General features: G+C 44.9%; 1 protein-coding gene across 3 annotated transcripts in view; it reads left to right on the top strand.

Annotated features, from left to right (window-relative positions):
* The window catches only part of WWC3 (WWC family member 3), a gene marked incomplete at its 5' end in the record, with an annotated part of 93,033 nt that overhangs the window by 26,374 nt on the left and 42,674 nt on the right, over positions 1 to 23,985 (top strand). For all 3 annotated transcript variants that reach the window (XM_081124863.1, XM_081124864.1, XM_081124862.1), the window contains 4 exons: positions 2,349 to 2,458; positions 7,930 to 8,133; positions 17,499 to 17,575; positions 18,422 to 18,501. In XM_081124863.1, the coding sequence (XP_080980989.1) occupies positions 2,349 to 2,458; positions 7,930 to 8,133; positions 17,499 to 17,575; positions 18,422 to 18,501 (471 nt within the window). The remainder of the gene's footprint in view (positions 1 to 2,348; positions 2,459 to 7,929; positions 8,134 to 17,498; positions 17,576 to 18,421; positions 18,502 to 23,985) is intronic.

Below are 23,985 nucleotides of genomic sequence, written 5' to 3'. Positions count from 1 at the left end.
AGGATATATGTAGGAAATGGAGAGAGAAGAAGCTAAAGTATGAATCCAGGGTTTCTGGATTATAGGTGACTTCATCTCCTTTTCTTTACACTTTACTGTCTGGATTTTTTACATTAAATTTAAGATATGGAGAAAGGAGCTTCACATCCTTGACCTTGTAAATTTTTCTGGGAATCTTTTGAAAAAAGTAATTATAAATATAGATGATGAGCTTTATACACAGAGATGCTCCTTTCATCATAGTTTTGAAAATTGAAATATAATTCTCATGTTATAAAATTCACCGTTTAAAGTGTACAGTTTATTCATTTTTAGTATATTCACAAAGTTGTGCAACCATCACCACTATCTAGCTCCAGAACTTTTTATCACCCCCAAGGAAGCCCATACCCGTTAGCACTCACTCGCATTCCCTCTCTCCCTCAGCCCCTGGCAACCACTGGTACTGTCTGACTATGGATTTGCCTGTTTTGGACATGTCTTATAGGTTGAACCACACAGCACATGGCCTTTTTGTACCTGGCTTCTTTAACTCAGTCCAATGACTTCAAGGTCCCTCCATGTTGTAGCATGTGTCAGTACTTTATTCTTTTTATGGCTGAATAATGTTCCATTATGTGGCTAGGCTGTGTTTTATGTATCCATTCATCAGTTGATGGCCCTTAGTTGTTTTCACCTTTGGCTGTTGTGAGTAATGCTGGTATGGACATTGTTTTGTGTGGGCATGTTTCCATTTCTCTTGGGTATACACCTAGGCATAGAATTGCTGGGTCATATGGAAATTCTTTGTTTAACTGTTTAAGAAATTGCTGCAGGTGAGTGTATTTCACAGTGTGGTGGATGAATCCAGTGAGTGGGCTTATCTGCTCCCTGCTGTCAGCTGCCCCCTTTGCTGCATGGGATCCCTGTCCTTGCCTTCTAGTTTACCACTTCTGTCTTAGAGAGCAGGGAAACCTCATCACTGTCCAAGCTGCTGTCAAGGGAGAGTAAACGAGCCCCAAATGTGGGCCCTGTGGACTGATGAGACCAGCAGCAAGGACTTGTTCATTTTCCTGTGGGTGCGGAGACCGACAGGCATGACTCCTCATCGGCTCGCTTCAAGGCACCGATTCTGTGGGTGACCATGCAAACTCCGTGCTTGATGTTGTAGCGTCTTGAGTGCATCGTGTTTGAGAGGAAGTCAGCAGCATGTTTCACCATCTGTGTATTTCTGTCTTGATATTGACGCTAATTTCTTAAAACCATATGTTTAAAATGAAGACAAATTCTGATCAGTGCCATTCTGATGCTGTTCATCAATTTCTAAATGCTACTGGGAGAGACAAAGCCTTGTCGCTGAACCAGTTTGGGGGAATAACATGTTCAAAACTTATAGTGGTCTTGTGGGGTTTCCTGTGGTTGTGCAGTCTCACTTTCCTCAGGCCAGGGACTTGAGCAGAGGATGTGGGAGGATTTGAGTTAGTGAAATTTAGGTTATCGGATTCCCATGCGTGCCAGTCAGTGTGCATTTATACAGACTCCCGAATAGATAGCAGCCCCGACTTAGACAATTATAGGTGTGGCCCATTTTATACAAGAGCTGTCTTGTCAATCAGTGTGATCATGGGGTGTGGGGAAGGGGAGAGTTATACTTATAAAGAAGCCCATCTGGAAACCTTTCCTTTATCTATCTGTGTCAAGCCAAGGTTTTTAATCAGCTTTACTTCAAGGAGAGAGGTGTGCAGACAATGTGCTTTTGTTGTTTTTCTCCAGAAAACGAAAAGGACCCTTTGCCATCTTGATTCCTACTGTATCAGGCGCCTAGGCAGTATTCAGTAGGCATGTCCTCGTATTGTTACCATGCCTGTTTGGATTTTCGCATTTGGTCAGTGGTTAATATTTAACTCCTTAACTGATCATCATCGGTCATAGAAAGATTCCATTTTGGACAGATGGAAGCTGTACTGGATAGAAGGTTGGGAGGGGGACATTTCGCAGGGAATGAGAACAAAGCGGAGCTGCTGTCCTCTGGAAGAGCCACATTCCCCTGTCATCACCTCATTAAACACTGCTTGGAGGAAGATGCTTGTCTTACCTGTTTTGTAACTTTCAATATCTGTTTTCCCTGGTATTTAAGTTGCACTTTGAGATAATAATGCTTTTAACTGTGAGTGTGCTGATATTTTTACTGATTATTGCTTAGGGCAAAGCCGGTGATTTAATTTTCCAACCCAAAGTTGGGGCAAAACCAGCCAGTTAGATAAGATAATATATAATTATGTATTAAAACCTGATTCTAGAGTCGATTCAGCAAACTCACACGAAATTGACCTGATTTTGAAATTTCCTTTTATAATTTTGTTTTGCAGGATAACAAAGCCATTGACCTTTGCCGATTGTGTTGGGGATGAACTTCCTTTGGGATGGGAAACGGTGTATGATAAACAAATTGGAATTTATTACATGGACCACATTAATAGTAAGTAGAGTGCCACAACTGAGTCATTATGTGTGAATGAGTTTTCATGTTGACCTCAAGGATGCTAAAAACTCTTTTTGTAAAGCAAAACCACCTTTACTGCCCAATGCAGCATTCAACTGGATTTCATAAATATAACCTGAAGGTTTCATTAGCTGAGTTCTTCAAAAAGTGAAGCAGTTATGTAGCTAACTTGCTTGTATGCTACTCAGGACTGCATGGCAGATGTCTGATGGAGGGTTTTTATTTTAAATCCTCACCTGAGGATATTTTTTCCATTGCTTTTAATTGAGAGTGGAAGGGGGAGGGAGAAGGGGAGAGAGAGAGGAAGAGAGAGAGAGAGAAGCATCAATGTGAGAGAGACACATCGATTGGTTGCTTCCCACATGTACCCTGACCGGGGCCAGGGATCTAGGTACGTGCCCTTGGCTGGAATCCAACCTGGGACCCTTCAGTCCGTGGCCGACGCTCTAACCACTGAGCCAATCTGACCAGGGCTGATGGGGGGGTTTAGTGTCTAATATAAGGAATACACTTCCCAGCAATTAGTTTGGAACTAGAAATACCTCTCACAATGAGAAGGTTGATTTTTGCAAAGTGGATCTTACATATTATTGGTACAATGAACTACCCAAGTGGTTGCCATAACGTCATTTTGGCTTATACGTTTAAATTGAACTCACCAAACCTTTTTAGTCTGTGTGATGGGAGGAAATGTTGTAAAGACTACAGCTAAAATCCTGGGCCCTTAGCCATGCCTGCCGCATTTGTAGAACTGCTTAGAGCAGTGGTTCTCACCGGGGCTGATTTTGCCTCCCAGGGAAACTTAGTAATATCTGCTAATACTTGATTGTCATGCATGGCAGAGGTGCTGCTGCATCTAGTGGGTAGAGGCCAGGGGCACTGCTAAACTTCCTACAGTGCATAGAACAGCCCCACAAGAGAATGAGCCCACCCCAAATGTCAGGAGTGCCGAAGGCGACCCGCCCTTGCTTCCTTCACAGGCCCCATTTCATTCTGGATCTGTTCACCCCGCCCTCTTGGCTTTCTGCCTCTTCCTCAGCCTTCCTCCATGAGGAAGCACCCGGGGAGCCATTTCTCTCTCAGAGCCACACTTTCTTGTTCTCTCCCATTTTCATTCTAGTGTTTCTGTCATTGTCATTTTTTACTGCTGGGGACATGAAGCATGGCTTCCCTTTATTGTGTTTCTGTCCTCTGTTTTGTTAAGTGCAGGGCAGCTGGGAGGGCCTGAGGGTGCACCAGGCCTACCACAGAGTAACTTTAAAGCTCTTTCTTCACTCTGGTTCCATGGCTCTGCATAGCCCCTTAGTGTGATCTGCCCAGGTGTCTTTAGGGCCAATTCCTTCATTGTCACTTGCCGACTCACCTCCTGAATGGCAGCCATGTACTTTACAGAGTGGTTCCCCTGATATTTCATCTGAAACTAATACAGAATAATATTGAATGTCAACTGTAATTGAAAAATAAGAAACAAGAAAGAACAGAACATAGGAGCAGTTTAGATACATATCAGTCCCTGAGGGTAGCATTGTTCAGTCCACTCTGGTCAGATAGGCAAGGAACAAACAGACTAATTTTATCACATTAAAAACTTAAAAATACCAATCTGCATGGTATTTATTTAAAGTATACCCAAAAATAGTCTACTCTACAGAACTACCTATTCACTCATAATTTCTTCAATTACAATGGAAGAACAAAAAATGACACAGAAATTATATTAATCTTAAGTGCACATTTTCAATGAACAACAGTTTTTTTAATTGTTATTTTTCTCTTTCCCTTTTCTGTTTGTTCTAATTATATTTATTGAAATTTAATTTTATGTGCATTGAATCAGATAATAAAAAGTTGGGAAAAAAAAGAAACCTGACTGGCCAGGCTTCCTGGGGCAGTCCTGGGGCAGTGGAGTTCCTGATACGTGGCACTCGGCCTTGCACGCTAGTATGGCTCTTACCCAAAGATTGGGTACTTGGGATCAGTACAGCCCTGGCCTCCTAAGCAGGTATCTGGGTGGCAAGAGGGCCTCTATCTAGGTGGATCCACCACCTTGGCTGACCCAGTGCCTTGAGTCTGTGTGTGTTTGGGGTGTCTGAGCTTGCTTTTCCAGGTGCTGGTGGGAGCTCCCACAGGTGAGGGCTGCTCCCACAGGGGAGGGCAGTTCCCACAGGTGAGGGCCACTCCCACAGGTGAAGGCAGCTCCCACAGGTGAAAGCAGCTCCCACAGGAGAGGGCCACTCCCACAGGTGAAGGCAGCTCCCACAGGTAAGGGCAGTTCCCACAGGTTTGGGCCACTCCCACAGGTAAGGGCAGTTCCCACAGGAGGGCCACTCCCACAGGGTAGGGCCACTCCCACAGGTGAGGGCAGTTCCCACAGCTGAGGGTCACTCCCCCAAGGGAGAGCCACGCCCACAGGGGAGGGCTGCTCCCATAAGGGAGGGCAGTTCCCACAGGCTAAAGCCACTCCCACAGGTGAGGCTGCTCCGCCAGGTTGCTGTGCTTTGGGCCTGCGCACAGCGGGCTTCACCCCAGGCTCTGGCCTCCTGGGGCAGGTGGTATGACTGAACAGCACAGGCATCTGCCTTACACAACCTTTCTGGAAAGCCTGCCTGCCTGTGGCTGAGGCCGGGATCTGTTCTGGCTTGTCTCTTGTAAACTCAGCTTGCTCATCCCTCCATGCCCCCCCCCCTCGTGCTGAGTCACAGCGAGTGTTAGAGAGCACCTCTCTGTTCTGGCCAGTCTGTAGGCCCTGGGGATGTAGGAAAGTGAGACCCAGTCTCCACCCTCGAGGATTCGACAGGACACTCTAGACATTAGGACTTTCTTAATGCCACTGTGAGCATAACTGGGATGAGCCAGCACCATGGGGCATGTGGGTTATACTGCCTCTTCCCTCTGGGACCTTCAGAGAACCCATCTCTTTTATTTTTTCAGGAACAAGAAAGGTTATTGTTGTAATAATTTGTGCATAAGGGGCCAAAGACCTCATTCCAGAAAACTGGCCCCTGAGAATCCAACTCTTGATAGCACAGCTTTCAAAAGACACAGCAGCTGAGGAGGCCTGCTATGTTAAACTGGACTGTGCAGGTTGACAGTAGGGTAAGGGGCCAGAGGGGTCCAGGGTTGACCACCTTTGAGGTGCCCGGGACCCTCCAGCACACTGGACAGAGTGCGAACGATGCCAGTGGGCGCAGCGGGTACCACAGCTAAACAAGTGTCAGAGATGCCAGGCAGTTACAGACAGTGCTGACTGCTGCCCCAGGCCTGCTGAATCTGAACTCCGGGGCTAGGGCAAGGCTCTACTTCTTGTTGATTTTTTAGTTTCTTATTTCCCTGTGTGAGCTTTTAAGGCCTGGAGAGGCTTCTGGGAGGGCCCTGGGGTGGCAGTGTGAAAGGATGGTAAGGGGTGTTGGAGGGAAGGCGTTTCAAAGGAGAACTTATTGAAACATGCTAGCAAGCACTCCTGGGCGTGTGTGTGTGTGAGAGAGAGACAGAAAGTAAACCAGACATAAAATTTACATTTTTAACCATTTTGAGGTGAAATGCACAGAACATAAAATTAACCATGATAGTGTAAAGGTCAGTGGCATTTTACAAGCACCACCTCTATCTAGTTCCAGAACATTTCATCACCCTCAGGTAAAACCCCGAACCCATGAGCAGTCACTCCCCATTTCTCCTCAGTCTCCTGGCCCCTGGCAACCTCCAGTCTCCTTTCCCTCCCTATGGATTTGCCTATTCTGGACACTTCATATAAATGGAACCATATACTATGTGATGTTTTGTGTCTGGCTTCTTTCATCATTGAGGTTCAACCACATTGTAGCATCTGTTAGAGCCTCATTCCTTTTCATGGCCAAGTAATATTACATTGGATTATTTTGCATATTTACTTAGGATATGGGTGGGGAAATTTGACCAGCCCTTCTCTCCTATAAACTCTCATTTTTAAAAAAATATATCTTTATTGATTTCGGAGAGAGGAAAGGAGAGGGAGAGGGAGAGATAGAAACATCAACGACGAGAGAGTTATTGATCAAGCCCTCAACCTGGGCATGTGCCCTGACCGGGAATCGAACCCCAATCGCCTGGATCCTAGGTCGACGCTCAACCACTGAGCTACTCCTGGCCGGGCTAAACTCTCATTTTGTTTCAGCTGACAGCAGCCTGCATATGTTTATCAATATGTCAGTATTATAACAGAGCCATCATAGCCTGGGGACTGTACATTTGGAACAGGGACACTGCTTTCCGTTTTTTACTTCTGGTGAAACCTCCACTAGGAGAGTCGTTGTCTGAAGAGAGCGAGTCCTTCCTGACTCTGGGTGTCTTGCCTGTTTGCTCAGTCTGCCCCTCAGTCTAAGAATCTGATTTTGGGACTGTAGTCCTCTGTCCTTGGAGCAGACCACCCCTTTCATTCCTCTTTCATTGAGCCCACAGTCAACAATTGTTGGCCTTCTGGGTTTCAGACTGATGAAGGGTCTTGAGAATATAGATGACTGAGGCTGTGCGCCTGCCTTCTGGGGGCTTGCACTTTATGTGAGAAACAAAGAAATATAAAAACAATTATGTGCTAAGTGGTAGGAACAGCAGCCCTAGCCATTGCCTAGAGATATATGTGCTCTGAGGGGCAGAGAAGGCTTCAGAAAGTGGTGCTTCTGCGAAGGGACTTGGAAGAGGTTAAGGTTTCTCGGTGGGCAGAAGGACGGAGCAGCATGAACAAATGCACAGGTGTCATTGTTTGGTTTCGTTTCAGTTCGGGGAGCTGCCTGAGAATGAGTTCTGCTTTGGATGCAGGACTCAGAATTACTTTGGTTCTGTCCAGGTGGAGAACCGTCTAGGAGGCAGTTGGGAAGCAAAGATGGGAGCTCAGGAGAGAGGATGGAGCCAGAGGTAGCCTGAGCCCTTACGGGAGCTTGTAGGGTGAGAAAGCCAGAGTGGGAAATGGGGAGTTTATGGATGGGAGGAGACAAGCAAGTCCATGGGGAATGCAGAAGGGCTGCTTGGTCTGGGGGGTGGGGGTGGGGGGCAAGCCAGTCAGAGGGCAGCGGAGTGGAGTGGACCGCACTCTAGTCAAAGAAGTCTGAGGGCAGAGGGCTGGAAATCTGTTAGCCTGACAGTAATGAGCTCATTTGGTTCATCTCTGCCAACAGTTATTTACAGTGTGAAAAATTGCCTGGTATTGTCTTCCCCTCCCATGAACTATTTTATATCTGTAGAGTTTTTCCCCTCATTTTTTAACTGTGCATGTAAAAATAGGTGTTCCACACTTAGGAAGGCTTGTTACGTAGACTCTTCCATAACGTTTATCCTGGTAATCCATTTTCATATCGACTAGTCCCATAACCACAGGACTATTGGCCAACCTAAAGATATGACTTTGAAGTCACTTACATTCTTTGTGTGTATGTCTGTTTTATTTCACTCACGTCTTATGCTTTTAATTTCAGAGCTTACCCAGATTGAGGACCCCAGAGAACAGTGGAGGCGAGAGCAAGAACGGATGTTGAAGGAATATTTAATTGTAGCCCAGGAGGCCCTCAATGCCAAGAAAGAAATCTACCAGATTAAGCAGCAGCGGTTCGAACTGGCTCAGGAGGAGTTCCAGCAGCTGCACAAAATGTGTGAGGATGACAGCCGCTCGTATGCCAGCTGTGAGTTGACTGACTCGTTTGGTTAACATGTGTGACTTTAAAAGCCATCTCTCTGCTATGTTATCCGCAAATACCAAACTTCACTAAGCCTGGACAGCTTCATAAATTTTCTATTTGCGCACTGTTAGACCATCAGTATGCTGCACTGGAATCAGATGGTCATCTGCTAGCCACTCCTTTAGCAAATATTATCAAGTACCTACCTTATGCCCAGGCACTGCATACAGTGGCACCTAAGAGAGGAAAGTTCCCTGCCTTCATGGAGCTTACATTCAGGTGGGGAAGGTGGAAAAAAACCAAGCCAATTTCAGTTAGTGACACAAAACCACCTTGTGTCTCACATTTGTCAGCGTGGAAGAAGCCTTCACCCGGAGACCTCTGCAGTTAGCACTGTGTCGGGTGATCCTTGAGAAATTCCAAACATGGTTTTGTTGATCCTGGAGAAAAGATCAGGAGCCTTCACACATGTCAAGTACCTATCTCTTTGTAGGGTCTTTTCTTGGGGAGCCACCAAAAGTGGAGGAGCTCAGTATAACCCAGGGAGTTTGGGGACTCTTTCTGCCCCTCAAGTTAGATGGACACATACTGAAGCCTTCTTAGTTTTGGAGGCTGCTGGAGGCCCCTGTTTCGTTAGTACTCAGTAGATGCTCAGGTATTGAAGGAACCAGGTCCAGTCTCAGAAGTCAAGGCATTTTGTTACTGATCTAGTCAGTCACTGCTTGAGTCAGACCCTTCCCAACTGCGTCGCCACATTTAACAGCCTGCCACAAGTGTGCACGGCCGTGACTGTCCTGGCTGCCAGTGACCTTGGGGAAAATGTATGAAGTCTGTGCCGCCAGGTTTTATTTTGTAAAAACCTAAGTCTGGTTGAGACATGGAAAGAGTTACCTGTGACATGACCATCATACTGCAAGGTATTTGGCTCTGGTGACAGAGCTCTGAACATTAGGGACATGGTCAAAGCTTTTATTCTGTGTTGCAGGTCAGAATGGCGTTAAGGCCAAGGGGTCATAGGTCTCTTTTATTGTCTCTGCTGTTGAAGGTGAATAAGCCCTACTAGTTGTGAGGAAGAGTGGTGGGGTTTCTCCCCTGCCCTGGAACAGGAATTTCAGATCGTTCTCTTACCACATGCCTTGAGAGATGTAGGGCCTCAGGTATAATGACATGTTGTTCCCAGGTGGTTTTCTCTCATTCTTCAGATATTGGTATGCCCTAGATTTTTTGTTTTTTAGTTTAACTGCCCTTCAGAATGCGGTGAGTCAGCCCATGCTGATTTTGAGAGGCTGGTTTTGTGCCTCCATAGGTTTTCTTTAATGTCTTTCTCCAATTTTGGTATCAGGATAATACTGTCTTCACAGAATGAATTGGGAAGTATTCCCACTGCCTCTCTTTTCAGAAAGAGTTTGTGTGGGATTGGTATTAATGCTTCCCTGGCCATTTGATAGAATTCACCAGAAAAGCCATCTGGGCCTGGAATTCTCACAAAGAGAATGTTTTAAGGACAAAATCAGTACCTTTAAGAGATACAGGTCTGTTCAGATTTTCTGTTTCTTCTTGAATCAGTCCCAGTACTTGTGTGCTTCAAGGAATTTGTCTATTTCACCTAATCTGACCTTCAGTAATCTTTTCTCTGAAGAGTCAGATAGTAAATATTTTCAGCTTTGTGGGCCATACTGCCTCCGTTGCAACTACTCAGCCCTGTTATTACACTGCGAAAGCAACCAGAGACAATGTGTGTGGCTTGTTCTGATAAAAGTATGAAAACAGGTAAGGAGCTGGAATTAGCCCACAGGGAATTAGTCAAGTTTGTCAAGTTTTCGCAGAGCTCCCTTATAATTCTTTTAATTCCTGGAGGCTCTGTGGTGGTGTCCTCTCTCATTCCTGATCTTTATCATTTGTGTCTTCTTTTTCCTCTTAGTGCAGCTGAAATTTTATCGATTGTATTTATCTTTGCAATGAACTGGCTTTTGGTTTACCTTCCCCCCCATTTCTTGTCTGTTTTCTGTTTTATTGCTTTCTTTTCTTTATTATTCCCTTCCTTCTACTTAGTTTGGCTTCAGTTTATTCTTCCTTTTCTAGTTTCCTAAAGTGAAAACTTAGATCATTGATTTCAGACCTTTCTTATTTTCTCACATAGCATCTAAAGATAGAAAGTCTCCTCGAAGTATCACTTTAACTGCATCCCTCAAAATTTGGTGTTTTCCTTTTCAGCCAGTTGAGAATATTTTCTCATTTCCTTTATGATTTATTTTTTGACCCAGGGGTTCTGGAAAAGTAAGTTGCTGGGCTTTTTAAAGATGTCATGTTGTTGATTTCTAATTTAATTCCATTGAGGTCAGAGACTACACTATGTAAGATTTCAGTTTTTTGAAATCTATTAAGATGACTTTTATGGCCCAGCATATGGTCCCTTTTAACTGATCTCATAGGATTGGAAGCCCATGGACTCGGTGCCTTGAAGTCACATCTAGCTGAAGCATTGGCTTTTAACTGTTTCTGAGAACATAGAGCTAGTGATTCTAAACCTTTCAGAAAGTTACTTGGTAGAAGTTAGGTTGAACCATATAAAATTGTCATTTCTGTAGCTTAAAAAGGGCTGAATATTGGTAATTTTATATGATTCAACCTAATAGAGTGTTTCCTCCCAGTAGCCTTCAGGTACCTTATCTGTTCCATGGTCCCTTTTGGTTAGGTCTCCAAAGAGGCTCTCTGATCAGTGTTTCCAAGAATAGAACGGGAGAGAAGGACATGGCAGAAAAACGTAGAAGTTTCTTGCCAGTGATTGAAAGGAAACATTGCCTAGGAAAGGTGTGTCTTACCTACCAGCTACTATACCAGCGCAACCAGGACATTAGTTGCAGTGAGCTTGGAGACTGAGGACTGGAGCCCTTGAGGATGCATATATAGGAGTACCTTATTGCAGCCCATGGGATTGTGGGATTCCACACCCAGCCCGAGAGGAGCGAGGGTGAATCCAACCCAGGCTGCTGGTTAAGGGCATTCAGAACTTCTAGTCCTGCGGAGTTGGGCCATCCCTCAACATCCATTTTTATATTTTCATGGGCTTTGCACTCCCTTCACATTTGGGCAAATAGGGAATTGTACTCACTCACATTCCTTCCTGTGCTCCATGGAATTGCATTAATGCCCAGTAAAAAAGTTCTTAAGATGCTGTCTTCGAAGTGATATCTGAAGAAACCTTCAGTAGAGGAAACATGACTGTGGTGTTGACTTGAAATTCTAACATGCTCCTCAGATTCCATTTCCTGACCCACTAGAAGCCTCTGCCTAGACACCACCTCCGCATGTACTCGTGCTGGTTGCCTTGGAAGCCAGATCTGGCCTGCAGTTTTCATGAAGGGCTGGAGATGCCAGTGGGTCTTGCTGGGTCCTATGTCAGACTATGAATGGAATCTGGAATTAATTCAAGTGGTTTGTCAGGTTGCTGCTGTCCCTGGGGTTTTGATCAAGCTCTTTCAATTTGCCATTTAACCTGAACTACCAGTTATAATGAGGAAAACTCTTAGATATTACTCAAATGAATTACTTTTGGCCACAGGATTAAGTTTAAGACAGTGATCCTGTTGGCTTGAATTTTCATGATCTAACAGATGTCCCCTGTAGAGGTCTGGGCCCACATCAGGAGCTGCTGGTGGTAGGATCTGTAGAATTCCTGGACTGCAGTTGGCCATACAGGTTCTCTCACAGCCCAGCTTGCTCTCTGTGCTAGTCATCTAAAGTGGAGAGGTGTACCCTTGCTCTGGTCCTAGGAACAGAAATGTTTTTGGACTTATTTCCCATTATTCTTTCATTGTTAAAGACTTGAAGCTAAGGGAAGCAATATTCAGTGAACTAGTGTTTTCTGTGCATTGTTATGATTGCAACATTGTGAAGCAGGTGATGCTACCTTCATTGGACACGCGAGGAGCTGAATGTTGGGGAGGCTGAATTATCTTCAAGGTTCCATACCCAGTCAATGGGAGAACTTGGATTTGAGTCCAGATCTGGTTGTATATGTAGCCTTCAGTGCTCTGTACTCTTTCCTAGACATGGAAGAGGCAGCTCACAAGAGCCGATTGTGTTTTTGGAACACCTTGCCCTCCCATTGTTCAAGTTATCTGGAAATAAAGACCGGTTGTAAGTTGACAAGTCATCTGACTATTTTGCAACACTGAATGGGGCAAGTGGGAGGCAGAGCACTTTCTACTTTTTGACTTTTTCATGGCCCACAGTAGGATTGCTGAATTATTTATTTAATTTTTAACATGGGGACACTAAGTGTAGGGGACTCAATTTATGACTTATTATGGGGGAAATGAAGCAGTAATGGTGAACAGAGGAGTGAACTAGAGCAGCCATGTGTAATACTGGAGCAGAAGGGTACAGAGGAGGGTGGGAGGAGGGGAAGCACATCTTGTCCACACCCTTCACTGGTTTCCCCGAGTTATGGAAATCACCAGAACAAAACCCCGTTTGTTGGAGAGGAAAGATTTGGTGTCAGTATTGTACCACCTGCACCTAAGAATATCTGAGCCTTGATCTTTTTTGTCCCTGACCAAAGCAGACTTGGGTGCTTTGCTGGACTTAAGCATACATGTCCCCATAGGTTAAGAACCTAACTCTATTTGTGTGAACTTGAGAGCTAGCTGTTTGCTACCCAGTCCTGGTATGTTTTCTATAGCTCCATTTTGTAGTTTTCTCCTACTGTCTTCATGCTAATATGTCCTGCTATTTGCCTTCCTTTTAACACTAAATACATTCATTATTTCAGAAACTTTTTTTCTGGAGTTACTCTTTCATTCTTCCTGAGAAACTCTAGCCTCCGGATGTGTTCAGATGAAGTATATGACCATTTGCAGCATCTTTTGGAAGGGATTCTTACATGTGGTAAATTGTAGTCTGAACCATAGGTCAACGAATTATGGATGGCCCACAGGCTAAGTACTGTCTAGTCAGGGTATTTTTAAATCAAGTTTTATTGGAACACAGCCATGTCTATTCACTCACCTATTGTCTACAGCAGCTACAATGGCAGAGTTGAGTTGAGACAGAGACTGTATGGCCCACAAAGCCAAAAATATTTACTATCTGGCCCTTCACAAAGTTTCCCAGTCCCTGGTCTGCACACCAGTGGTTCTCAATGCTGCCTGGCTACACACAAAAATCTCCCAAAGGGCTTTTAAAAACTACTGCTGCTTGGGCAGAGGTTTTGATTGAATTGGCCTTGAGTGGGGCCAGACATTTTTTAAAAATCTCCCCAAGTGATTCCCAGAGTTGAGACCCACTATTCTAGAGTGACTCTTTTAGCAGTAGGAATATGGCTTTATTTGTTACCCTGGCTCCCAGGAGCTCCCAGAAGTCTACATGAAAAGTCTCTCTGGGTGGCTGGGAAAGAGTCAGCCTTATCTCTGTTGGGAAAGTGCTGATCCACCCTGAATTCCTGAGTTAGGTGGTGGTGAAGCCTGACCTTATCAGTGATCAGTCCCGCCAACATTCTTTCTGCAGCCCAAGGCCCTCCCACAAAGACTATCTTCCTTCAGTTCTCTGCTGAAGGCTTTCTCATCTACTATCTAGATTAGGATAAGGGCCAAAGTCCATCCATTCAGCCCTTTGTTTTCCCTCCTGCAAGCGTGTTGGAGCAAGCAGGAGAAAATGGATCACACAGCATTTTTTACAGGTATTAGTTGGCAAGACTCAATCTTGAAGGTTGTAGCAGAGCACACACGTTTACTGAGAGATAATCCCCTCGTTTGTTCTAGACAGGATTCTTGCTTTGGATTTGGTGCTTCTGGAGGTCTTGAGTGGGCTTGATTTTTTTGATCCTTTGCTTATGGTGCTTTAAAAAAAATGTCCTGCCCTCCTTCATTGGCCTGGTTATCGCTGCTCTGGTAATTAGTACCTGTCAGCATGGAATCTGTCGGGGCTTGCCTCCTCTCCGCCAGTCTCCTTGGCTCCCTTGAGCAACCCCCTACAGTGCCGATGCCTGGAGGCGCACCTGGTCTTGAGGAGCCATCTGTCCAGAGGACGTCTTTGAAGACGACTGCTGGTCTTTTAAAGCATATCATCCCCCTGGGGTGTGACCTTAGGTTCTCGCACACAGAGGAGGCCTGTGTGGAAGAGGAGACAAGAGACAAAGACAGACACACAGTTTCCCCCTTTCGATAACCTGGGAAATTGAAATCCGCCATATGTACTGCGGTCTGTAGCATTTTGAGTGTTAAATACACAGATCTAGTTCACCTAGTGGGCAGTGGGCTTTGGGGAGCTGAAGGACCGCTCCTTCTTACTTTGGAAAAGCCAGGCTGATTAAAGGATAGCGGACAGCTGGCCCATAGGAGCCCAAGTTCCATTCACAAGTCCCTCTGTGACTTAATGGCATAATGCAGATCAGGTCACTACAAATTCCATCTTTAATCTCTAAAGTGGGGGAGCATAATCACCATCTCTCACAAAGATTTTTATGAGAATAGATGAAATAAATGTGAAAGGCACCCTGTAATACCAAGGTGCAATAATTTGCATTGTTGTGGTCCAGCTAAACTAAAACCTTGTGATTATATCATCCCCAACAACAGTGTACACCTGAGTGGACTCCTTAAGCTATTTAATAGCTCTGCCCACTCAGCTCTGCAAGAAAGAAGAAAGCTTCAGAGGTGAAAGTCTGGTATTTATCGTAAACCCTAGGATTGCAGACATGTCTTAACAGAGGAAGACACTTTTTCTAAATGATGTGGAGTACATGCTGTTAAAAATGCTGTCTGGAGTCCTGAGCTATTTCTTGGACTCCAGAAATGGATTCCATTAGACTTTCTGGCAGACATAAGGAAATGAGGATTTGTATAAATCGGATTATACTATTAAAAGCTTCGCCAGTGTTCACAACTCTCCTTAGCGTTTGAAGATAAGATGTACTCACTGTCTCAGGTAACTGAGTTGACTTTTCCCTCATCCCTGCCCTGGAATTTTATAATTTTAGAGGCTGTAGCAAGGGTACCTTGAATGGTATCAATATAAGTAAGATGTAGTCTGTCATTTAGGATGGTTTCAGCTGTAAGTCACAGAAAAGACTTAACTCCCACGGGCCCGCACAGTAGGGAAGTGAGTTGTTTCATAGCAGCCCTGCAAGTGGGGTGGCTTCCTGTTGGGGATTCGGTGGCTCAGGGATGCTGTGTTTCATCAGGTCCTACTTCCTAAGTCTCCTGGGGTGAGGTGGACACCTGACAACCTCAGGGTGCTGGTAGTTAGGAATGGGGGGGGTGGACAGGTTGCCTTGTATTTGTCCAGTTGTACTTACTTCACCTCCCACATGCTCCTCAAGTTTTGTGGCAATGATTACAGATCATTGTTGCTGATGTTTAACATTAGACTCTGGTGGTGGGGTTACTTTCTTCCCCAGTGGGAAAGGTCTCAGTGCTAACTGTCGTCATGGTCTCCCTCAACTGCAAGGTGACAAGTTGACAGAGTGGAAGTGAGGAGTCAGCAAACCCTGGGACCATTTGCATGTTATCTGGGTCCCAAGTGGAAGCCCCTTAAACTCAGGTCTGAGAAACTTTTAAGTCCCAGGAGTTTAATGTGGAGATTTTATAGAAATGATTCATTACTGATCTTCAGTGAAAACAAAACCAGACAAGATAGAAGTTGCAAGATTTGGAAATAGACATTCTTCATCTGAGAAAGAATTCTATTTAAAAACATTTTGCTCCATGTCTTGAGAGATTACAATTCGAAATATAAGAACATAAAGTTGGCAAACACTTGGCTCCTCCAGATATTTCTTTCCAGTGGATTCAAGCTCGAAATTCTGACTGATGGGGGCTTACATAGTAGATTTGCCATAGAACTGTTTTTTATTTATTTTTATTTTTATTTTTTAAAAATATATCTTTATTGACTTCAGAGAGAGGAAGGGAGAGGGAGAGAGATAGAAACATCAATGATGAGAGAGTCATTGATCGGCTGCAGCCCGCAACCCGGGCCTGTGCCCTGACCGGGAATCGAACCCTGATCGTCTGGATCCTAGGTCGATGCTTAACCACTGAGCCACGCCCGGCCGGGGCTAGAACTGTTTTTTAAAAAGGAGGTATCTCAGCTGCTCACATTAACTTTGAATATAGTTGGCCTGTTAAATAATCTTACTGTTGAAGCCTCTTGTTGGCCTTGAGCCATCCTTCCCAGTAGAAAGTCAGGACATGGTTTTGGACCAGTTTCTAGGTGTTGGCACCTAGTTAGTTCAATGACAGCCTTCGGACCGCAGATCAAAGGAGTAAAAGAAAGATGCTGCCCCTGCCAATGGGTCTTCTGAGCAGGTGACATTAATGAAAATGACCCAGAGGCAGATGACACCAGTGTAGGGTGACCACAGATGAAGACAGAGGAGCAGTTCCCCAGCTCAGGAAGGGATAGAAACCAAATCACTGCAGCCCCAAACCTGAAGGCTTCAGCCGCTTCAGAGCCAGGAGACAGAAGCATCAGGAAATAGCTGCGCACAGAGGTGACAGGAGTGATGGAATTAGCAGCAGCCACTAGCCGCTCCAGCTGCTGAGATGGCAGAAGGGGCTTACAGCTCTGTGCACAGACAGAAATGGACTAACTGCTCAGCACACACAGATGAACAGCTCTTCACGTCTCATTTACCCTCAGGTACCAGCTACTCATAGTGAAGCTGTGTCTGAAGGAGGTTAAACCACGTGCGCTGTACTGTTTACGAACACACTCAGCTGTGATGTGCTTTAGCCAAACAGTCATCAGAAACAAGCTGCTGGAACAAACAGCTGGAAAGATGGTTTTTTCTCAAGCCTGTCAGATACTGGCACATTACTAGAAAGCTTTTTCATTTTATAGATGTTTAGTATTTTTTCTTTCTTACGTCAAAAATTGTTCATCTAGAGACTATAGATATGAAGAAAATAAAAACTTTTTTAATGAAACCATTGAAAATAACCACAGTTGACACTTTGGCTTGATCCTTCCTGAGACTTCCCTGTGTGCACATTTTAAAAGAAAGTAAAAATGATTCATAGTGTGTGTACTATTTACACAGTAAGAGCAGTTTTCCATACTTAATCAGATGTCTCCCTCCCCATGTGTATGTGGTTTTTAAGCCTCGGAGTTTTGCAGTCGAAGTAAGCAGAGTTTTGATTTACCTGTAGCCATCTGGTTTATTATGTGGGCTCCTGTAGACAGACTTCATGCAAAAATCAAACATTCAGATTTGAGAATGTGAAATGTTGATTCTTTAGAAGCCAGTGCCAGCTTGTAAATCTGAGACTTAATCCTTTCATATGGAGAATCAGAAGTTCCTATCTATGTGTGTTTATTTATTTTAAAGGATCCATTATAAAGTAAAGTCTTTTCTTTCTGTCTAGCCTTCTCTGGATATTCAACAAATACCAAGTACGACCCACACCAAATTAAAGCAGAAATAGCAAGTCGTCGGGATAGGGTGAGTAAAATATGTGTTTCCATAACCAGATGTCCTATGTGTACTTGTATGTAACATCCCTTATCATGGTTCATTTTAGGGTGGTCAGTGTGTCTAACTAGACTCATGTTTTAGTAGATTTTTGATTTCATGGATTATTATTATATTTGGTTGTACACTCTACTTTTTTCGAGTAGGAGGGAAAATGTTTCATTTTAAAACCTCAGCCCATCTAACAAAAAGTAGCCTGTGTTCCTATGTGTACCCTCCTCCCACCCCTACAGCCCTTTGTCTTCCTTGTCTGAGGAGGGGGTTCATTTTGTTACATTTGTATCAAAGCACTGGCGACACCCTGGAAATGAAGCCTCCCGCTGTGGTGGCTCAGTCCCTAAAGCAGAGGTTATGTTTTGGGGCCAGTGGTTCTCAAATTCTAGTGCACCTCAGAAAAACATCTGGGGAGTTGGGTAACCGTGTGAGCTCCCAGGCCCACCCTCTGAGCTTTAACGCAGGCCCAGAGTGGGTCCCAGAATCTGTTCCAAAAAGCACGCCAGCAGCAGGGCTTCACTCGTGGGCCCTGTGAGTAGCAAGGAGAAGGGAAGATGGACAAAGTGCTACACAATTTGCTAATTGTAATGAGCAAATCAATACCTTGCTAAAGAAAATAAGCTCTGGAACTTTGGTATGTAAGCAAGGCCGTTAGTTCTTCCAGGGAGGCTATTTTATTTGTGTGACTGGAAGTTCATGGAGAGAGCAGAGGGTCTCATGAATTGCAAGCTAATCAGAAACTTGAGTGACAGTGATAACAACTGTAGAAACCATTTTTCGCAGCTACATTTTGAAAAAAAAAAAAATGTTATTTGTCTTTAGCTTTCCAGATTAAAACGAGAACTGACCCAGATGAAGCAAGAACTGCAGTACAAAGAGAAGGGGGTGGAGACCCTGCAAGAGTGAGTTGCCTGCTGTGATGGAAGGGAACAGTGCCTGTGATTTCCTTTGGTGCTGGCCTCTTTGGTGCCTGGACCCGAGTCCTAAAGCTTCAGGGGTCCGCGTCTATGATTTTGTTTATGCTCATTATTTCCCGATGAGCATCAGAATCAAGACCTTTATTTTATATTTGTTCACACTCTCCATAGCTGCTGTGCTCCCCAAGACGCACATGGCTGTTTAAATTTGAATTCCAATCTTGTTGATTTTGGTCTCTTAAATTTTTTCATTCTAAAAATTAAAATCAAATTAATTAAAATGAAATAAAATAAAAATCCCCCCCCCCCCCCCAGTCTCAGTAGCCACATCTGAAGTGCTCAGTAGTCACATGTGGCTAGTGTAGATTTTCTCCACCTCGGCACAGTTGACATTTTGGACCAGAGAACTCTGTGGTGGGGCCGTCTTATGCATCATAGGATGTTTAGCAGCATCCCTGGCCTCCGCCCCCTAGATGCTGGTAACATCTTCCCACCCATTTGTGACAGCCAAAAGTGTCTCCAGGCTTTGCCAAGTGTTCCCTGGAGGGCCCGTTAGCTCCCAGTTGAGAACCACTGGGCTAGTGGCCATTGCATCAGACAACACAGTTAATAGAATATTTGCATCACCACAGACTGTTCTGTTGGACAGTCTGGTCTATAGGTCTTCCTCCTGTTGGTATCTTTACAATGAAAACGTATCCCTACTAAGAGTTTGTGGATGAATATCATCATTTGTGAGCTGTATTAAGTGAGCAAATTCAATGAACAAAGATTATTTTATAAATGGTGATATTGTTGGTCTGAAAGAATTAACTTTTTAAGAAAGGGTATGCTTGGTGGTCAAGATTCATTCTCTTTTGCTTCAGAGCCCGGCTTCATTTGCTGAACTTGGGCATGCGCTTTACACCTTCTTTGCCTACTGTTTTCACTGTCAATGGGATTGTCTTAGTCAGCTTGCCTGCTGTCACGAAATTCCAGAGAATGGGCGGCTCGAACAGCAGACACTTGTCACACTTCTGGAGGGTGGAGTCCAAGATCAGTGGAACGGGCAAATTCGGTATCTGGTGAGGACCCACTTTTTGCTGTGTCTTCACTTGAATGGGGATTGTGAGGGATCTCTGGTCTCTGGTGTCCCTTCCTTTTCTTACAAGGATGCTAATCCCATTATGGGGCTCCACTCATGACTTCATGTAAATCTAATCACCGCACAAAGGTCCCATCTCCAAATACCATCCCATTGGGGGAGTGGGGGGGACACGATTCAGTCCATACCAACAATCATTGGCTAAACTGTCCAGAAGGCAGCACCAGCCCCCACTACCCAGTCAGCCTTCAGTTGATGGCAGGAATCGCCTGGTGCTATTCTCAGTGAGGTGGGCTCTGGCTTCTGTAGCGGGATTGCCAGGCCCAGCTCCTGTCCCTCTGCCTGGCCGCCATCACTCCAGCCATCTCCATTTCCTTATTTGAAGACAAAGCTTATATTGCAACATCAGCTTAAGACTGAAAACTCTAGAACAGTGATTTTCAACCAGTGTGCTATGAGAGGTACACTGGTGCGCCGCAAGAATTTTTAAAACATGTTGTACCTGACTATTTAGTGAGGGACACTGATCGCTTTTCCCTTAGATTGCCAAATAAAAAAAATGACAATAGCCAACATAGCAATAGTCATCTTGTGTGAATGAATCAAAGTTATACTTATTTTGCCCTGGCTGGCGTCGCTCAATGGCTAGAGCATTGACCTGCGCACCAAAGGGTCATGGGTTTGAGTGCCGGTCAAGGGCATATACCTGGGTTGCAGGTTTGATCCCCAGCCCTGGTCGGGGAATTTGAGGGGGGCAGTCAGTCGATGTCTCTCTTTCTCTCCTCTCTCCCCCTTCCCTGCCCTTCCACTCTCTCTGAAAATCAATGGAAAAAATATCCTTGGGTGAGGATTGACAAAACAAAAAAAGAAAAAAAAAATTATGCCTATTTTTTTTGTTAGACTGACAAAAAACATAACACATTATAACATAGTTGTTGGTGTGCCGCAGAATTTTAGTAATCAGTTTATGTGTGCCATGAGACAAAAAAGGTTGAAAATCGCTGTTCTAGAAAAGAAAAGGTGCCAGGGCTCAGGTGACTGAGAAAGCCCTTCCCCTTGGCATTGCTAGGAAGTAAATTCAGCACTTGTAGTAAAAGTAGTTTTAAGAATAGGAAAGGGCAGCCTTGGTTTCTCCAGGATTGTTGGACAGGAAGCAGGAGCCAGTATGGGGGGCGGGGGATTGTAACTTTACACCTGTAGCCAGCTCGGAGTGTGAGCTGTGCTGCACAGAGCAGGGCCCGTGCTGTCTGCGTTTTCTTTCTACTTTCCGTAGGAAGATCCCATGCTTGGGAGCAGCAATGGTAAATAGCCCCTTGCCAAGGGAACAGTCCTTACTTCTTGCCAGAGCCTGGTGGAGGCTGAGAAGTAGCCTGGGGGAAAGTTCTAGACCTGGCCTTGATCCTGGGATACCCACCCCAGCTTCCCAGATAGTGCTGCCTCAAAAGGCAGTGTTTAATCAGATGCTACATTGTCACTGTACGTGTTTATTGTGTGACAAACTCACAGAAAAGAGAGGAAACATGGCCACTTGTGCCCTGCTTAAAATTCTTTTTTTTTTTTTCTTTTCAAATATATCTTTATTAATTTCAGAGAGAGGAAAGGAAAGAGAGAGAGAGAGAAACATCAATGATGAGAGAGTCATCGATTGGCTGCCCCCTGCACGCCCCCAACTGGGGATAGAGCCTGCAACCCAGGCATGTGCCCTGACCAGGAATCAAACCCTGATCTCCTGGATCCTAGGTCGACGCTCAACCACTGAGCCACACCCAGCCGGGCCTGCTTAAAATTCTTAGCAAGTAGAAGTCATCCTATCCCTTCCTCTGAGTTACCTGGTCTTTGCATGAGACGGAGACAGTTCCGGTACTAAAGATGGCTCTTATGCTTGGATCGTGTCATGCAGCTTGGTATTATTTATTGAGAAATTTTGAAAACCTTTGGTAGGCATTGGTAAGGTGATTACCCTGCCCCTACTGTCCAATTTTAACTCTAAGCACAGAGAATCCATGCGTTGTGGTCCATAACTGGGCTTCTCGGATATTATTGCCAACCTCGATTTAAGGCCGAGACCCTCGGTTTTCCTCTAGAAACCTTTGTGCTGTCTGGCTTCCCAGAATATCCAGTGTATTCCTTTCCAGAGCACCTCACCAGGAGTTTGGCTGCTCATAACATTTAAAACTCGACTTGTTTATCTTGGTGAACTTTCCTGGCTAGCAAGAAAATCCATCATTACACTTGGGTCCAAGTGAGGAAAAAAGAACCTTTTGTATTTTTTTTTTGAGTCTATGTATGTTGTTAATTTTTGTAGATGGGAGCTGGCCATGAACACAGCCTCTGGGTTAATGATAGAATATGTATGTGTGTGTGTGTGTGTGTAATACATATAAACTTTTAATGATGGAAAATGTCAAACATACACAAAAGTAGAGAGAACAGTATAATGGACCCCCTCCAGTACCCCTCAGCCCCCTTCAGCAGCTAACACACAACGGCCCATCTTGTTTGGTCCCACACCCCCTCATCCCCAAACTTACTGCCTTATTGAAGCAAATCCCAGAATCACATTTAATCCATCCGTATCTCTCCCAAACTTCTGGGCTTCTTTGAAAACATAACTGTAACACCTATGCCCCACTGAATAGTAATCTCTTGATAGTGTCCCTTTTCCAGCAAGTTTGCCCATTTCTCTGGTTTGTTCAGGTCCATGTTCAGACGAAGCCCACACAGTACGTTTGGCTGGTGTGTCTCTTAATCTCTAGCCCCCTCCTGTGTTTTTCCTTCTGACAACTCTATTGAAGAAGCAAATTTGCTTTTCCAGTAGAGTTGCCCCGACAGTGGATTTTGCTGCCTGAACACGCATGGTGTCGTTTAACCTGCTCCTGCTATTCATGCCAACTGCTGTCATTAGTTCGAGGGGCTTCCTCTGATTCAAGTTCCATTTCTTTTGCTTCCCTTTTCTGGAGGTATGTATGCTTTGTAGATGGTGGTGTTACTTCCATGCAGAGGTACACACTCCCTGGCTCCCTTTTTGTGGTATGCAGACGATTGGTGGTTTCTGGCATTGTCTGCCTGGTACATCCACTTATAATGCTGCCCATCAGCTTTCACCTAATGCTATGCACGTGCAGATATGAGAGACCTCAGCCTAAGTTCCCAAAAATGGGTTTGCTGAGTCAAAGGCTTAAATGCATTGGTGGTATTTTGAGATACTGCCATTCACCCCTCTAGGGGTTGCACCATTTTGCATTCCCAACACGAATAGGTGAGTGTCCATGTTCCCACGCCTTTGCCAGCAGAACGTGTTGTCACGCTTTTGCGTTTGTGCCAGTCTTGCAGGTGAGAGATAGCATCTCAGTGTAGTTGTCATTTGCATTTTTCTTGAAGCCCTTTATAAACGTCTTCAGAAAATCCGAGCAACATTTTTGATGAACAAAAGTCTTCAGGAAAGTTGGGCTTTTCTAGTGAAAGAGCTACTGGGCTCTGCTTCTCTGACGTTTCTGACACTTATTTGGAAGAATTATCTTACTGTACCTCATTACTGGCACCCAGGGGCCAAGGGGGAGGACTCAGAGCTAGTCTGTGCACACTTTCCCAGATGGGTGATGTACAAGGCCATGCCGAGTGTGCCAATGGGTGTGGGGAGATTCCCTCTCTAGTTATTCTAGATCTCGCACAGATCTGGAACGCGCCTCGTGTTAGATTCCCAGTTGTCCTGCAGCCAGGAAGCTCATTTAACATTGCTTCAGCCCGAGTTTCCCACACTTACGTGCCATTGAAGCCTGTTTCCGCCATGACACCTATAATGTCCCTGAGTGCTGGCATGATGGCCCAAGACACTTTGAGGGGCGCACCATCCTAACTGCCTTCTTACTGTCTGTCTTTCACAGTGTGCTGTTTTCGTGCCTGGCACCCATTCCATCCTCACAGCTTCCACCGGGAGCGCTCAGCCGAGTGCTGTGATGGCTCACCATTCTCACAGTCCAGCCACAGGGATTCTTCTAAAATGTCCACTGCTGGTGGCCCCCAGTGACTTTCTCTCTCTTAGTTAGAATACAGTCCAGTCTTTATAGACACGTTGCCCCGTCTCCTGACCTCACTTCCCTACAGTCTCACCCTTACGTACGCCAACCTCCGGTGACCTTGCTGGCCACCCTGCTGGTTTCTGCACCGGAGCTTGCTTCTCCCTCCCTGTGCCTGGCACACTCTTCCCCACAAATTTCTGCACACTTGTTTCCTTCCTTCCATACCTCTCTAGAGAAATGACATCTCAACAAGACCCTTGTTTACCCACTGCATCTAAAAAGGGACCCTCTCTCTGTCTCATTCTCTTCCCAAACCCAACTTTGTTTTTCTTAAAACACCGATTGCTGCCTGACATACGCCTCTTT

The sequence above is a fragment of the Miniopterus schreibersii genome (assembly GCF_964146895.1).
Source record: "Miniopterus schreibersii genome assembly, chromosome: X".
NCBI classification, from domain to species: domain Eukaryota; kingdom Metazoa; phylum Chordata; class Mammalia; order Chiroptera; family Miniopteridae; genus Miniopterus; species Miniopterus schreibersii.
Note: the sequence above shows the minus strand (reverse complement) of the source record. Positions and strands in the feature narration are given on the sequence as shown.